Source organism: Monomorium pharaonis, chromosome 5 (assembly GCF_013373865.1).
Source record: "Monomorium pharaonis isolate MP-MQ-018 chromosome 5, ASM1337386v2, whole genome shotgun sequence".
NCBI classification, from domain to species: domain Eukaryota; kingdom Metazoa; phylum Arthropoda; class Insecta; order Hymenoptera; family Formicidae; genus Monomorium; species Monomorium pharaonis.
This window is the reverse complement of record NC_050471.1, coordinates 7,047,944-7,065,530: the sequence shown is the minus strand read 5'-3', so window position 1 is coordinate 7,065,530 and position 17,587 is coordinate 7,047,944. Positions and strand designations below refer to the sequence as shown.

Sequence of the window (17,587 nt, the reverse complement as noted above, 5' to 3'; positions counted from 1 at the left end):
ATTTTTTATAAATATATAACACTTGATGAAGTGAATGCAAATTGAAATATTTAGCATTTAAATAAAAAAAATCAAATATATTTATAAATGCTATATAAATTTTCTTTTATTGCAAAAATATTGCAATCCTTGAATTAAACTTCTATTCCAGCCAATAATTCTATTCCATTGTTGCCAAAGCATAGCGTACAAATGTTTTCATGTAGTTCTCTTTAGAGTCTAATGCAGCTAAAAACATTTCGTCACTCATATAAACATATGCTCACTGTCACTCAAATGTGCTTTAAATCAATTTTATTGTACATAAAATAAATTCGCACAATCAATGTATGAGTTACAATTATTTAATCCTTTGTAATAATATATTAATCCATATAAGTACCATTTTACATAAACATTGTAAAATGGTCATAAGACAATTTTTAATCAATATTAAATCAATATTAATTAGTTCTAATCTTAGTTTAATTTTCTTTTATTTTTAGTGTTCTATGAATAAAGAAAACTGAGATTAAAATTACTTTGCGTTAATAGAAATAGAAAAATAGATGTACTTCGCAACATTTTATAACCACTTACAATTAATTATAAAGTGGCCTTGAGACAGGCGATAACACGAACAAAAATTATAAAGCTTCAATAATCATACAATACTGTTAGTTATTTTTTTTAAACATGTAATGTATTTTCTTAAAACATTAAATAAAACATGATGTCAGAGATTAAAAGATTATACCACAACTTTTAAAATATTGACAAAAATAGAGAAAAGATATTATAAAATACATCAAGTATGCAATAGGAATTAAATACATTATTTAATTTATTTATCTCATCAGCATTTTATCTGACACTTTATTATCAATTGCACCAAAATAAGCAACAAATGTGAAACCATTTTCTTGACTAATGTGACTATTGAATGTTACATGTTACTTTCTTAGTAAATGGTTATCTATCAGTAATAAAATTTATAGATACTAATTGGAACAAGCATCAAAAATAAGAGATTTACAAGGAAAGAATCTTTCGACACATTTATTTGAAGAATATTATGATACGGCTTATGTATCGTTATTACATAATGCGACTGCGAACCCGTCCACGAGTTACGTCTTTTTGCTCTTTCTCATGTAGACGTACAAGGCAATCAGTCCTATAGCGGCGTACGTCGCCTTCGTTACCTGGAAAATAAATTGAGTATTCGTAGATCCGTAGATTCGTAGGTAAATAAAGAAACTCGTCGAAACAAACTTCGACATTTTGGAGGTTAAGTCACTTACGTTCGCCCGGCCATACGCGGTTTGGCTATTAAAGTGTTTCGCAAAACCCGTGAGCTTTTTCTCGTCTTCAGCCATTTTTCCACACAACAAATTTGATTTCAAACGAAAATTCTATAGAACGAACGCAGAACGTTGCCGAGCTGCGAACGTGCCGTATCTCGATGGTGACCGTCTGCTAGACACCATGTTAAAAATATCGATATATCGTGAAATAAATCGCGAGATATCGATTTATTTAGCTTTAAACTTGTTTTTTCAAGAACTTAAAAAGATCGATCTCTAAACTTTCAAGAATTTTGTCAATAGCACAAACATTTAATCTTATTATATAATAACTTATCTTACAATATTTATGATAATTATTTATATTATGATACATAATTCATTTTAAATTTATAACAATCATTTACATTATAATTAAAATTTATTTTATATATTTACCATTTCTTTAATATTTAATTTTTCATGTATATTATATGTATAAAAACACAATCTTATACAGCAATAGAATCCATTTTCTTAAGTTGCAAGAAATTAACTGAATACAAATCTTCGACAATTTTAATATTTGTTCAATTTATAAAAAAGAATATTTGATAAAAACCTTAACATTTGGGATATTTGATATATGTAAATGAGCACAATCATCATTACAGATCTTTTTTTATACAAGGTTTTAATAGCTCTTCTTCAACATCAAATATTATTTGGCAGTTCTTAAGTCGTTCATATAAAAATTACAAAAATATCTCTTAATCATCATTACTTAAGACTATGCCTAATCAGATAATAATTTATCTAATTAAATAAAGTAAATTACCAAAAATAATAATATAAATGAAAATATTATCAACTATAAGCGAGAGCAAAAATACCTGTTCTAATGTAATTACATAAAACAGGTTTTATATAAGTTTGTTTCAGTTAATGATAGACTAATTACTGAAGAAAAAATATAGCAAAACAAAAAACTAGCATTTCTACTTATAATCTAAATTGGACAATAGCTTTGTATGTATGATCATCATTAGTACAAATTTCGTATTTTTAATAAACACTATTACAATTCTAAGTATAAAGAATTCACTAGAGATATAATCTAAATATTACTTGTGCTCATTATATATAAAAATAAAAAAATAAAACTTATACACAGGTATATACTGTAATTACTGATATTTTCTTACTAAAAGAAATGTTAACAATGGTCATATTACTTATAAGTAACATTATTTACATTAAATGTCAGTCAATTAAGAAAAAAAATCACTAGATTCTCTTATTTGGTCTGTAAAGCAAAACTATATAGCTCAATCTATATATATATATATTTTTTTATTTATATATCTAAATCTATGTATCTCATTCATATATATTTTGAATAAAATTCAATATTACGTTTGAATTCACGATAATTGACCATTAAAGTCTGGAACAAAAACATCAAATTAATCACATATATTTTACACAAAAAATATTTTATAGAATATAAAGTAAAATATAAAAAAAACGTATGCAAATATTATTCACCTTAATAACAAACTGAAATTTTAGATGACATCACATTCAGTTTAATAGCACTCACCCATAAAGTAGATAGAACAGAACCTTCCAGAAATTCGTTTTTCTTAAAGGCCTTATCTATTTCATCACGCGAAATAATCTTCAACTTATGCAATAATGTTAAGATAGTTTGTAGTGAAATCAAATGAATAGAGATAATGCGCTTTTCAGAATCTCTGGGAGCATTTAGAGGATACCTAGAATAGTAAAAGTATATTCCTGCATTTAAAAAAGTATTGGTCTAAAGATTGTGCATAAGATCGTAATAATATACCACTGTATACAGTAAAAATATGTATTTGTATATGTAACTATTTTATGTTTAAAATATTATATTTTATTGTAAATATATATAAAAAATTGTAAATACTACGCTAGATAATCCCAGCCGCCATCCTCTTTTATACAGAATGTGTTGAAAGTAAAGTTATATATTGATATAACATGTTTTGGGAACTCATTTTGTTAAAATTAAATAATGATTATAAAAATATTATATTAATAATGGTAATTATATATATTTATATATATATAAATTTATTTTATATATATAAAAATATTTCAAATTTACCTGTCTAGTTGTGAAAATTGTATGGGATACTCAGATCTCTGGATTTCTTTAAAAACAACTTTTATATTCAATGCTTCTAATACGACCATTAATCGAGAAGACAATTTGAGATTTGTGAAAGTTTCTACAAATTCATGTGTCAGTATCCAACCGTCTTGTTCGATATTAAATATAAACGTTACGCCTTTAATTGAATCTGTGAAAAAATTACTAATTAGTTTCATACACAGTGCCAACAAATAAACAGGTCAGGTAATTAAATATTTAATAATGTCGTACCAATTTTTTGAAACAGGAAACTGCTGTTATAAACTGCATTCCTGTACTGAATGGATTCAGCTTCAGTGTTGTACCAGGAATTTGTGCAGCTAAGCTTTTCATTGTTTTTATATTTGAAACTAGAGCTCGAGTCAGTCGCTTCATTCTTCTGAGGTACAGATGATCTGTTATTATCACACTTCCAATCTTGATGAGATAAAGTAATCGATGGTGCGTCAAACAGAGTGATGTCATTGTGATTCGATAAAGGAACACTATTTTGGAACTTTGAGTTGACCATTTGTTCTGAATTCCAACTTTGTGCTGATAAAGGTCGCAAATTATTCACATTACCGTTTTGCTGGTAATATGTCGGTTCGTTATTTATTATTGGTTGTGAATTTTGTAGATATGTTGCTACTTGAGTGACATAATCGGTAACTTGCTCTCTCGTCATCTGATGATTTATCGGTTTAGATTGCGTTTGCGAAGCAACAATATTGTTCACAGGCTGTGATGCCGATTTCATACTATATTGTCCTAATTCGAGAGACTGAGCGTTCTGAATGTTATTATGATTGCTACTGCATGCGTTTAACCTTGCATCTACGTCTACTTGCTTTGTCTGTGTGTTATACATTACTGGACCAGATTCATAGACGATTTTTGGGGTATAATTTTCACCAACATGCCCTGCAGAAGTAAAGCCATTGCTCTTTGTGTAAATGTTTGCAGTTTCTGTTTGTGAAGCATAGCTTTGCGAATTTGTAGCAGAGACATATGATGCGAGATTCGCATCGTAATTATGAGCCGTTCGCTCATTTTGCGTCTCCGTTATTTGCATTTCAGTCATAGAAGCCTTAAATGGATTCGTGTCTTTAAACATATTAGCGAACTGAATCTTCACATTGTCTAGCATTTCTGGGAAATTAATAGAGCTAGAATTCGCTGGAGTCGCCGACATCAACAAAGGAACATTTTCCTGATTGGCTGTTGGAGGAAAGGTATTGACTGGTGACATGTGATTAACAAACATTGAGGGTGTAGGACTTGGAGTTGTCGAAGGAGGTATTTGTACATTTGAATTGTCTTCACTAGATTGACTCCAGTTGGTTTTAAAGGAAAAACCATCTGCAGTACCGTAAGTAGAAAATGTGGCATTACTCTGCGATCTGTCGCTGTTGTTCACGCAGAACGGATTTGACTTCGAGAAAGTATTTGCATTAAGCTCCTGATTCGCGAAAGTTTCGCTATTTAAATTACACGATGCCTTTTGCGAGCCAACATTAACATTCGACGTCATTCCGCTCATAAAATTGGATGCTGGCGGAGTTTTCACGGCAGTGGAACAATTATCTTTTTGTTCTAATAAAACCATCTCAATAATCTTTAATATCTTATTCAATTGAGTCTGATCTTGAAATGAGAGTGATGAATGTTCCAGCAGATCGTTGAGAATTTCGCCCACTCTGATCTGTAACCCTTTATTATCATTCCAGATCGACATGTACATCTGTTTGATGTTATCACCCTTAATAAATTGTTCGGTCAAGAATGGGTTCATCATCGGCTCCGTATCGTCGAAAACTGGCGCGTTCACGTTCGACGAATTCACGTTCGACGCATTCACGTTCGACGCATTCACGTTTGGCGCATTCACGTTCGACGCATTCACGTTTGGCGCATTCACGTTCGACGCATTCACGAAAGAATAATCATCATAAAAGCTTCTTGTCGATACGTTAGACGATATGAGTTGGTCACCAAGAGGGAGAAAACCTGGTGGTGGTCTCACTGACTGCTGCGGTTGATAATTATTGTAACATGGATGAGTCGATCCAGGCGAAACCAAGGGTACCTCGTACTCAGTCGATGCTGTCTTGCAATCAGACCGTCGGATCAGATTGTCGGGCATCGGGTTCTCCTCCGCAAAGCAATAAGACGGTAAATGGTTCGAACTGTTTACCACATACTTCATTAGGTTCGCCATGTCAACGGCATCGGCCTGAGTGACGAAAGCAAAAGGGAAAAGATCAGATAAAGTGATACATTTGATAAAATTATAATAAAATTTTTAAAACTACAAATGCTCGAATATAAATTTTTGAATAAAAAAATTCGAGATGATATACTCGATTAGATAAAAACGTAAAAATTCGGGAAAAATTATCACTTTATGAGATCGTAGCGTTACTGTGTTGACTAGTAATAATTTTACACGCATACTTTTGCATATCCAGTTTCTTTATTATAACATGTGGTATTTTTCTATGACAACCACAATGACAAACACACCACACGCATAAGGTTCAAATTTTTCCCAGAATTAATATCCTAATATATATTACATAATCAATTATATAATCGTAAAATGATTATATTGATAAATATATATTAGTTATAATTCATTTTTATAGAAACAAGTATATAATTATTATTTCAACAATAGATTAGATTTGAAATTACATTAGAATTATATTAAAAGTAATGTAATTCAAAATATATAGTAACATTTAATATTAATAATAATATAATTATTAATAATTATCATAAACATTTTTAATAAAAGCACATATTATAACATATTATATGATTATAATTATGATCTAAGGCAAATATATTAACATATAAAATTATATAAATGCGCATTAAAGAATAGCGAGTCAAAGCAATTACTGATTTATACGTATCAAAATTTTACGTATCAAAACTTTTTCACAACATAACTTTAAATTTTGAAATTTATTATTCGGTATTTCAGTAATTTGCTTAGTCACGAATTTCCGAATTTTCCGATTGTGCGATGTAAAAAGGAGTAAATTCTTCTGTAAAAAAAGACCCTGCATAATCCCAATCACTTTCATCAGATTGTACATCGCAGTCGTTATAAATCGGCGGAACATATGCGTTCTCAGCCACATTCGCATCGTCATTCATCAAATTGAATGTGCTATCAGATTTAAACAATTTAACGTTCCCCTTACTTTCGTCACTTTTGTCATCCTCAATACTTTCTCGACTTGACGTCAGATCGTCAGAATCCAATTCAGTGTTATTATCTATATTTTGCATGATTTTCAGCATCCGCATTAATTTCGACGTCTGATTTTCCGCAGTCAATTGACATTTTAAATAATCAACGTTACAGGATGAAGCGACAGAATCAAAGGACTGATTCAACTGATGACGCTGGTTTGTACCATCAACATTAGAAGAAGCAATAGAACCTGTTTCTAAAGCTGAAAGATCTTTTAATCCGTCGGAATCGTACAATTCATTTAATGTTGGGTTCTTAGGTAAGTCCTCAGGTGTTGACGTAGTTACTTTATCCAAGTTATTTGTCTCAACATGAGTATTTGCATTCATTTGATTAAATGCTTCAGATTGGTCATCATTTGAGGAAATAATGGTATTGGAAGAAGTATTCGTACTGGAAGATGACGATTGAATTTGGTCACTACTAGAAGATTCGTTTGTGTTAATGATACCGCAATTCGTCAAATTCGTCCTTTTGTGCTTTATTATCTCCGGTACTTTCCAACGAGATCTAGACTTGCATGTTTTGTTACTTGTATTGAATTCAAGGGAATTATTTGTACTACTTTTAGACATTTCGCTATTTATATCATCTTTATTAGATATATTAGAGATAATTGACTCCAAATCCGTATTGGAATTTTTGTTATTTATTTCCTCATCAGTACTTATTTTGCACACTTTATCATTTCTATCTATTTCCTGGTCCGTTTCACTCAAAGAAATTACGTCATTATGTTTAATATTTAGATTCGATACATTTTCAGACTGAATGTTGTTAAGCAATGTTTTAAGTTTGTCGTTTGGTGTAAACATTACTGTGACAATGTTGTTATGTACAACTTTATTTTCCAATGTTTTTATAAAATCAGACTTTTCAGCATCAGAATAATCGATATTATTCTCGGGTAAAAAATTTTCTTCTTCCATACGTGTCATGTTCAGAAAAAATTGTTTGGCAGCTATACTATTTGCCAACTCATTTCTCCAGTCATATAATTTTAATTTATCGTTTGCGTCATTCTTACAATCTTTAGTTGATTCCTTATTAAGCAATGTCGCATTTGTTTTGGTATTATTCTTCTCTCTTATCAATGACCAATCAAAAGGTTCCATCGAACCATGTCCACCATACAAACTCCTCAACGTACCAAAATCATCACAATTTTCTTTGTCGGAATCTCTCGTACCAAAATTCGTATAACCGTAACAGTTATAGTCTCTGCTGTATTGTGAGTTTACCTTCGTATTTAAATCGGTTTGTCTTGTACTGTCTTCGTTTTCTGTATTTGTCTCAGATATAGAAGTGTTCGAATTAGAATTAGATTTCTGATTAAATTTCGATGTTTTAAATTCTAATAATAATAACGAAAATGGTTTTTTACGCGTCCATTCATTTTGTGGATGATTTCTTGACCGTATATCTGGAGACTTAGCATTCAATAATCTAGTATCTAAAGGATTAGCAGATGTAGAAGACGAAGACTTAACATCCAATGATCTAGTATCTGGAGATTTGACATCAATAGATTCAGCAAGCGGAGATTTGACACTCAAAGACTTGGCATTAATTTTATCCTTTAGGTTTTGCATATAAAATCTTATGGTTGAAAAGTTATGCAAGGGCTCAACTGTTTTCTTTTCGTTATTTTTGCTTTCTACATCGGATAATTCTAGCGTTTTCTCATCACGCGATATTGATTGATTTCTACGGTATCGCGATTGATCTACATCGATTGCTCTTTCCGTTTTGAATGTATCGCATGTTCTGGTTGACGTAGAAAATTCGAAATCGTATATCAAATATTTATTTACATCTTTTATACGCACCGTTTTACCAATCAGCGCTAGTCTCTCATTCACTAACCAATCATTTATTTTCACATCCTCTTCTTCACTGACGTCGACCAAAACAACTAACATAGAATTATCCTGCCAAACAACCAAAATTTTATAACAATTTTACAATTCTATAATATTTAATTATATAATTTAATAATTACATTAGCAACTTAAAAATAAAATGCAATTAATTTTAAATTCCTTTATGAGAAATTAAAAAATCAGAGATATCATTAAAAAGTAATTATCAAGACAATTATAAAAATAGCAATAAAAGAACAAAAGTATCAAAAATATGTAAGAATTAAAATATTTTGATATTTTAATTTTAAAAATAAAAAATGTAATCTCACCGTAGCATTAACAGACATTATAGTTGCAGCTAAAAGAGTATCGGCAATCTTATCAATGAATTGATCGTTTACGCTCTTTTTCCAGCGTTCACCAGTAGTTGGTATAACATTATATAAGCCACAAGGTATTGCCTGGGCAGGTAAAGCAGAGAACTTTTTGTGTAAATAATATATTTCATCCGATGGATATGTCTTCAAAGTGCCGTAATCATAAAAAAATACCTGTTTTGGAAAATAATTATATCAAAATATAATTTCTAAAAAAAAGAGATTTTATTGAATATTCATTGTTTTCTTATTTATTGTTGCAATTAATTTTTTTACATTATATTTGTACTAACTGTTACTCTATAATCTGGTTTTACTCTCTTAATGAGTCCCCTGTGCCACCTATTCATATAAACGCAAGCACAATGCATATCTTTTTTCAAGGCAACTCTTGGAATAGCATATGTATCTTTGTTAAGCTCATAGAATTCGCTGAAAACAAAACAGATTTCAATTTAGATTTTATTGCTAGATATAAAAAATTTTAAAGATTGGTCAATTGTCATGTGCTTACGATAGTTCCTCCATCATTGCATTAAACCGTTTAACATTTTCTCGAAGTTGTATCCAAAAAAAGCTTGGATGAAATACTTCTATAATATATATTTCCAAGAACTTTCTAGTGAGTTGTAATTCAGTTACTGATATTTTTCCTACATTATCGTCGTAATTCATCACATCATCGGGTGCAAATCTCTTAGTAATAGTAGGAGACTGCAAAATTACAAAGATTACAGTAATTATCATATTGCATCACAAATAAAAAATTCTTCTAACAATTATTATAATAAATATCAATAAGAAAATAATTATTTTATTGAATAAACTAACACACGTAAAGACATAAAAAAATAACAAAGTAGATCAAATAAAATATAAATTTCCATAATTATTATAAAAATTATTATTCACAATTTTATTCTTGTCTTTATAACGGAGACATAAGATTTCTATTTAAAATTGGAAGGATCATTATTAGCTTATTTTTTTCATAGATATTAATAGAAAAAAAAATATATATATCATTATACAAAGATATTAGTAAGAAATTGTTACGTACAATCTCTGATGGAATCGGCGCATCGTCGTCATTATTATTGTATTCTGCTTGGACCGTATCGTGTTCGTCGTGTTGTTTATGTGAAGATTGCACTATATCAATAGGCTCAGTTTTTGGAACTACTGGTCTTTTCTCCGCGTGAAACAACAAAAAATCATCAGTCTTGTTGATTTGTGTCATATAGAAGATTTTCGGCAGGTAAGATGTAAATTCACGCACACTGGTAAAGCCTAATTTAGTATAATTCAGGCGCACCTTGTACTCTTCAAGGTATAAGTCAGGCAATTGAGCACACCAGATACCTTCCGGATATTTTCTTAACAGTTCCTCCAATCGACTCTTTATTTTGTCACTTACTATGTCAGAAATTTCTTGAGTCTTTATTTCTGTTTTGCTCTTACTATCCATCATAAGAAACTCTTCATCAATTTCTATTTCATTTTGAACTTGGTTGTAACTGACGTCGGTTTCTTCATTTTTCGCATATTGAGCAATATTCGTTGCAAGTTGTTCGCACGTTGTTGCACGTTTCTGGTTGTGCACTCTGCAACCGGCTGGCACAAAATAATTTTCATCACTAAAATACATACATTCAGAATCTTCTTGCCCAGCAGCACATATATTCTCGTTCAAAGGCGATGCTGAATCACTCGGCGACTTTGACGGATTCCTTTTCTGTGAATCGTGAGGAGGCAATGATAACCAATCCTTTTTCATCAAAGGCTGGGCCTGATTCATGTCTGGAGAATCATTACAGATTGGATAAATCATGTTTCCATCCAGGCACAACTGATGCGACAACTCGCGCAGTTGCTGCCTCAAATCTTCTTTATTGACCTCAACATATGGTACTAAGTTCTGCACGAAACCCCTAGCATTATCCAGACTCACACCAGCTGGAATACCCTTGATGTACTGCATAAGCTGATATAGCTTGTCAGGTGTAATTCTGACTGGTTGATGCTTTCCTCCATAATAGCGCCGATTAAACGAGCGCGAATGGGTTATATTATATTTTTTAAGATCCGATTTCTGTCGTGCTACCATCGAGCTTACATGTTTACTTTTTTCCGACGCAATCCCATAAACATAGTAATTACCATTGGTTTGCACAACATTAAAATAATCTGGCATATTTTGGAGAAACAACACTAAGTCGCTATAACCAAACTGACGATATGGTATGCATCTCCCTTCCATGTCATAGTACTCCTTCTCGAGAACAGTTATCGGCATGGAGTTTCCTTTCCGAGAAACTAGCAAGGATAGAAGAATCTTGCGAACATCTTCAAGTATTTGGTTCTGCATCCTTGTAGCCTGTCATTCATAAGAAAATTATATTATTATCTCCCTTTTTGTGAAAAGCTTATAAAGGGAAGATTATATTTAATAAAATTTTGAAGATTCAGAAAGTACATTAGTATATATTATTAGAAAGTATTTAATAAAATTGTGTAAAAAATATTTCTGAAAATTCCAGGATTTTCCTTTTAGATAATATACAGATAATATACCTAGCTCACCGAAAATATAGAATTTAAAATATAATTAAACACAACAAAGAAAAGACTCAGGCTGGTATTCATAGTTGAATCTTATATTTAAGATCATTGTAAGTACAGTCTTAAGATGCCATCAAACAAACACAGAACTATATTAGCCTTTTAAGACATTACTTGAGAATGTTTTAAAATAAGATTCAACTATGAGTACCAGCAATTGTCACGTTGCTTATTCTCACTGGGATAATTGTCTAGTTCAAGCCAGAATACATAAAAGAACTTGAGCAATAAGACTAAAGGACGACTTACACATATCTGTAACGTGTCAGTGCCGTATCCACTCAGTTCGTGATTTTCTGTCAGTGTCAGTGATAATTATTCCTTTGTTTTTAAATGGACATGTTCACATATCCTGCACAGTATTGTAAAAATCATGAACTGAATAGATACAGCACTAATATGTTATGGATATGTGTAAATTCAACTTTAAGCAGTAAAAAAATCAACAATATGGATTTGCTACTGCTTACATTACTGTCTTGAGTTCTTGATTATGATAGATGGATTCACTTAGTGCTATTCAAAGATTACTTAAACCATGACATCTCTCTGCATGCAATGACAATTTGAAACAATGTATTTATTACTAATCAATTGTCAATACTTTACAACTTACAATTATTTTTTTTTTAAGTGATTAGAAAAATTATTTTGTCAAAAATTATATAGAGAAATTAAATTTAAATAATACATATGCACTCCAAAAACCAAAACATTATGGAGTTAATGTATACCCCAAAAACAAATGGTATGAGGTTAACCTCAAAAACAAAATGTTACAGGGTACATGTGCATCCCAAAAACTAAAATATTGTAGGGTTAATGTGCACCCCAGAAAACAAAACGTTATGGGATTAATATACCATAATCACATGGAAGGTAATATAACAAACCGTAACCGTAACAGGACTGAAATTTTATTTTAGTCCAAATCCCTGATTGAAATACACATGTGCATAAAAATCATGTTACATAATATATCTACGTACATAATATATGAAAGACATAAGAAACTGTAACTGAAAATACATTATTTAGATTTAACTCAAACATTTATTTAACTTACTATACTTTTATAACATATTTTTTTAATCTAATCATTGTTACTTTGTTCTCCATCTGTAATTTGGATTTTAATCTGTAATTAATTCATTAAAACTTTTATATAAAATAAAAAATTAATTTATATGGTACCTTTCTTAAATAATAAGCCACATGCTCTAATCTGAGCAAACTAAAAAATTAACAGTTAAAAATACATTTTTTTACATCATGTATAGAAATAAAACACTTATAATTTTACCCATCTATAATTATAAATATATCTATAATTACAAGTATAAAATTATACATGTTTTAACTGCTAGTTTGCTAGAATATTAACACACTAATTGTAAAAAACCATTGTGTTCAATTAATCAGTTGATTTAAGATTTGAGATCATATAGAATTTTCCAGCAAAGACACAATGTAACAATAAATTATTTCGTCTTTGTTTTTGTATGAATATTCATTTATTTGCAATTAAAAAATTTTTGAAAGTAAAAGTGCAATTAACAGTTAAAGAATAGAAGCAAAAAAATAATTTAACTTCAAAAACAGAACAATAAGATTTGAAATGTAAATAAATCTAAAGAATAGATCGCATACGTTCAAGTTTTATTAAAAAAGAAATTACCAAAGCTTGAAGAAAAGAAACGAGAATCACATGTGATTCTCGACCATGCAAGTAAACACCTCGTATCAAAGCAATATTCAAAAGATTCAAAAGAGAGATACGTTCAGCTCTTTTCCTCACAAGAGCTCACCTACAAAAAACACCGTGTAAAAATACAAGGTCCAATTATTCTATGGATTCTAGCAGTTTGGTACAAATATCGAAACTCGAAGATCACACGTGGTTTCTATGCACGTTATTCCGCGTAAAAATTCGGCAATAGATAGGATAGGTTAGGTTAAAGGTAGAAAAAATCTTATCTCTTAGAAAGTAAATTGTAAGCGATGGAAAGATGCTTTTCGTCCTTTACGAAATTGCACCTGCTCTATCTTACCTCGCAATGTTTCTCTTTATGGAAGAACACGCTAAAGCCTCTCTTTTCCTATTCACGGTCTTTACCGCGAATTTACCCCTCCTGTTCTCAAACCTGCACATACATTTCTGTAAATGACCAATCACGTTGCTCAATTTTTACAGTGTACGTACAATGACCCTTATTGCAAAAAGCGGTAAAATATGGCACTCCGTGCAGATTTTGATCGACCTAATTTTTCCTCTTTTCTAAAGAGAAATGAACCTCATCAAGATAGAAAAAGACATCAGATGAAAATGCACAATCACCCTTTAAAACTGATATTAAATAAAATTTTCTAGCTTTATTTATTTGTCTCTTATTCGAGCATAATGAGAATAGAGGTAATTCAAATATTTCTAAATCTATGGCCGATATTCATATTCATAGGGTCTGTTCGCGTCACATGCCTCGACATACTCCTATTTACTTCAACACACGTCAATACGTTGATTCTGATGACGCCAACCTATCAGAGTGAGTAGGAGCACGTCGGGGCATGGCGACGCGAACAAACCAATAGTCAAATCTAAAGGGCCATCTACAATGGAGAGTTGTAGGCCGTAGCAGTAGTCGTAGACAATATTTTCATTACGTACTGTTTTACTGATTACGGCCTACAACAGACATTGAGCCAATTCAGTGGGTGCTTACGATGAGCGTTTAGATGTTCGGGGTTAGTTTTTAGTCATCTCTCTATGATAGCCGGCTTGTATATTATTGTTACGTCGTTTATATTATTGACAGCATGGTCGTAGATTTAGCGTTGTTACGACTAAAACACTCCATTGTAGATGGCCCTTTAAGCTCGCTTAAGCCTCGTCTACAGAAGTCGCAAACAGCCAGTTGCGACTTGCGGTAGCCAATGAGCGCCTAGTTTCTAGTTAAAGCTCGACAATCATTGGCTGTCGCAAGTCGCAACTGGCTGCTTGCGACTTCTGTAAACGAGGCTTAAAGCCCAGTGTACAATGAGTCGTTGGTCGTTGGTCGTAAGAAATTTAACCAATTATGTTCAGTTATTCTTCTCTAAGATCAACTTTGATTGGTTAGATTTGATACGACCAACGACTAACGACTTATTGTAGACTGGGTCTAAAGGGCCATCTACAATGGAGAGTCGTAGGCCGTAGCAGTAGTCGTAGAAAATGTCTCCACTTCGTATTGCTTTACTGTTTACAGCCTACAGCAGACATTGAGCCAATTCATTGCGTGCTTACGATGAGCGTTGGGGCATTCGGGATTAGTTTTTGGTCGCCTTTCTTTGATGGCCGGCTTGTATGTTATTGCTACGTCGTTTTTATTCTAGACAGCATTGCCGTAGTTTTAGTGCTATTACGGCTAAAACACTCCATTGTAGATGGCCCTTAAGGGCCATTCTACAATAGTTACAAGTCGCCAGTTGCCTTTTGCGACCGCCAATGAACATTGAGCTTTATGTATGGAGCTCGATGATCATTGATTGTCATAGAAAGCAACTGGCGACTTGCGACTATTGTAGAATGGCCCTAAGGCCAGATCTACAATAGGTGTAGTAAGCCTTAAGCCCTAAGGAATTAACCAATTATATTCGTTTATTCTTCACATTCAATTATAATTGGTCAGTTTCTTATGGCATGAGGCTTACTACACCTATTGTAGATCCGAGCTAAGGGCCATCACACACGAAATAACATAAGCTGCGTTCCGTTTCTCGCACACACTTTTGCATAACGCATAACGTATGTACATAAACAAATTGATTGGCCCACAAGCAAAATGCATAAGAAATCCAACCAATCAAATGTCTTATGCATTTATGTTATTGGCCGGAATTCATAGTCGAATCTTATTCAAGTTCCAGCTTAAGCACGATCTTGAGACGTCAATGCTGTTATTTCATTGGTTAAGTAAGTCTCAAGTCGGCTCGAAGCTAGACTTAAGACAATGCTTGAGCTTAAGATCGGTCTATGAATCCCGTCCTATGCGTTATGCAAAAGTCTGTGCGGAGGCCCATAAGCTGCATAAACATAGCATAAGACTGTTGAACCAATCAATTCTCAGTATAAAGTTGCCATATTGATATACATAAGATGCTTATTGGCCTAGAGCTCTTATACTATGCTTATGCAGCTTATGTCATTTTGTGCGTGATAGCCCTAAGAAGTAAAAATATAAAATATGAGATTTGGCCATTTCGTTTACTCCTAGTTTTTAATTGGTCAAATGTTATTCTTATTCATTATTCCATTACTCCTGCTGACATTGTAGACCTTGTATTATTCTTCTTACTATATAGGTTGCGTTCTAAAATTCACTGCTACTGAAAATTATAATGTAGATTATAGATTTTTAGTACTGATAGTGAATTGTGGAACGCAGCTTCAATTATTAGCGTTTTCGATCGGCCTAGATTAATCGGCTTCGGGAGCGATTAATGACGTCATAAGATTATGAAACTAAAGAACCTCTGAAGGAGAGTGGCAAACTGATCACGTGACCGCGCCTTAACGCCCCCATCAAAACTTTTGACTATAAATACCGGCCTTAACGTATTACGTGCTTAAAATGATATTATAATAATGGCCTAATTAAATTAATTATCTTCAAGCACACTTATTATGTATTATCATTTTCAAGCACTTGGACAATAAAAAATATATATTGTGGACTAGTGGAAAAGCAATTTCTTTTTCAGGTCATCGTAAACAGTATATTCCCAGCAAACACAGAACATTGCAGCAACATTGCGGCAATGTTGTAATATTGCTGTGATGTTGCTATAATGTTATAACATTGCCGCAATGTTGCTGCTATGTTCTGTGTTTGCTGGGTTTGTAATGTCGATATTTTTTTTTCATACACAATTTGTTAGTAAACTTTTAATATTTCAAAACCAACACCAAGGGAGATGCGAAGAGACTCATTACGTACGCAGAACATGCGAGGCTTCATGGTAGACATTTTGAAGTTTATTGGGTTTCTTCTGTATCGATTATTATAGGTATATCACGTGCACGTCGTGTACGTTTGTGCGCCGAATGTATTTGTACTATAAAATATTTCTACATGAATTGCGTTCTCAGATCTCTTAGCTATAACAAATCATTATAGTTGTCTCAGTTATTAATAAATAAAGAAGTTTGCTCTATGTACTCTATACGCTCATTATGCTCCTCTCTCGAATTAAATTACTTACTGAAAATAAAAAAAATGGATGAAAAATGAAAAGAAATGAGAAAAAACTCGAGTTATTTTGTTAACCGAACGCGAGACAAAGGAGAAGACAAATAAAAAAAACGTCATATTTTATGTGCATTTGTGGCTACGATTAATCACGCCGGATGCGAATACGCATCTAAAAAAAATATTTATACAGTGAACAATTATCAATATATTTCCTACGCTTTCTGATCATTAGTACAAACATTGCTTCTCCAATCGTGACGACTTTGTATTTGTACGCGTACGTCAGTTTATATCCAATAGTTAAAATAAATAAATTAATATAATCATTAAATATATTTTGAATATTAGAATATATATATATATATATATATATATATATATATATCTAGTATATATATGTAATAATTAAATTTATTTATATATAATATTAATATAGTGATAAATAAAAAAACTACAGTATAAATTTTGCGTAAATAAAAAGAAAGCAAAATATTACAATAAAATGCAAACTAGATAGGTAAAAATAAGTAAACAGGTAGAAAAGACAGATAAAAAAATAGACTTTAGTCAGATATACCTCTTACTATAATAATTTATGCTAACAAGCGATGTCGTCATTTGCATTAATGTTATATCTATTTTCGTAGTATATATAGTGACATTAAAGATTAAAAAGTAATTAAGGACAGGAGTAGTTACGAACATTTTAATATTTTACTTTATAAATATTGATTTTGCAAAGATGTCTTTCGTTACTTTCTTAAGCTCATTAATGTT

General features: G+C 31.5%; 1 protein-coding gene and 1 long non-coding RNA gene across 11 annotated transcripts; one reads left to right on the top strand and one right to left on the bottom strand.

The window, feature by feature from the left end:
• Nucleotides 1-1,942: 1,942 nt before the first annotated feature.
• LOC105839143 lies at nucleotides 1,943-14,123 on the bottom strand. Of its 10 annotated transcripts, none has more exons than XM_036287789.1 (11): nucleotides 13,255-14,121; nucleotides 12,193-12,714; nucleotides 10,015-11,331; nucleotides 9,469-9,668; nucleotides 9,248-9,386; nucleotides 8,907-9,128; nucleotides 8,542-8,643; nucleotides 3,697-5,680; nucleotides 3,418-3,613; nucleotides 2,869-3,043; nucleotides 1,943-2,712 (listed from the first exon to the last, which is right to left on the bottom strand). In XM_036287789.1, the coding sequence occupies exons 3-11, from the start codon at nucleotides 11,320-11,322 to the stop codon at nucleotides 2,650-2,652; spliced, it is 4,389 nt and encodes a 1,462-aa protein (XP_036143682.1). In that variant the 5' UTR covers nucleotides 11,323-11,331; nucleotides 12,193-12,714; nucleotides 13,255-14,121; the 3' UTR covers nucleotides 1,943-2,649. The 10 variants fall into 10 exon arrangements, with proteins under 10 accessions (XP_036143682.1, XP_036143683.1, XP_036143681.1 ...); XM_036287790.1 differs by having other exon boundaries at nucleotides 12,193-13,384; nucleotides 13,628-14,121; XM_036287788.1 differs by having other exon boundaries at nucleotides 12,193-13,720; nucleotides 13,780-14,121.
• On the top strand, nucleotides 5,484-7,343 carry LOC114255031. Its single transcript, XR_003626361.2, has 3 exons — nucleotides 5,484-5,619; nucleotides 6,824-6,971; nucleotides 7,059-7,343. It is a non-coding gene; the product is annotated as an uncharacterized LOC114255031 (long non-coding RNA).
• Nucleotides 14,124-17,587: the final 3,464 nt, after the last annotated feature.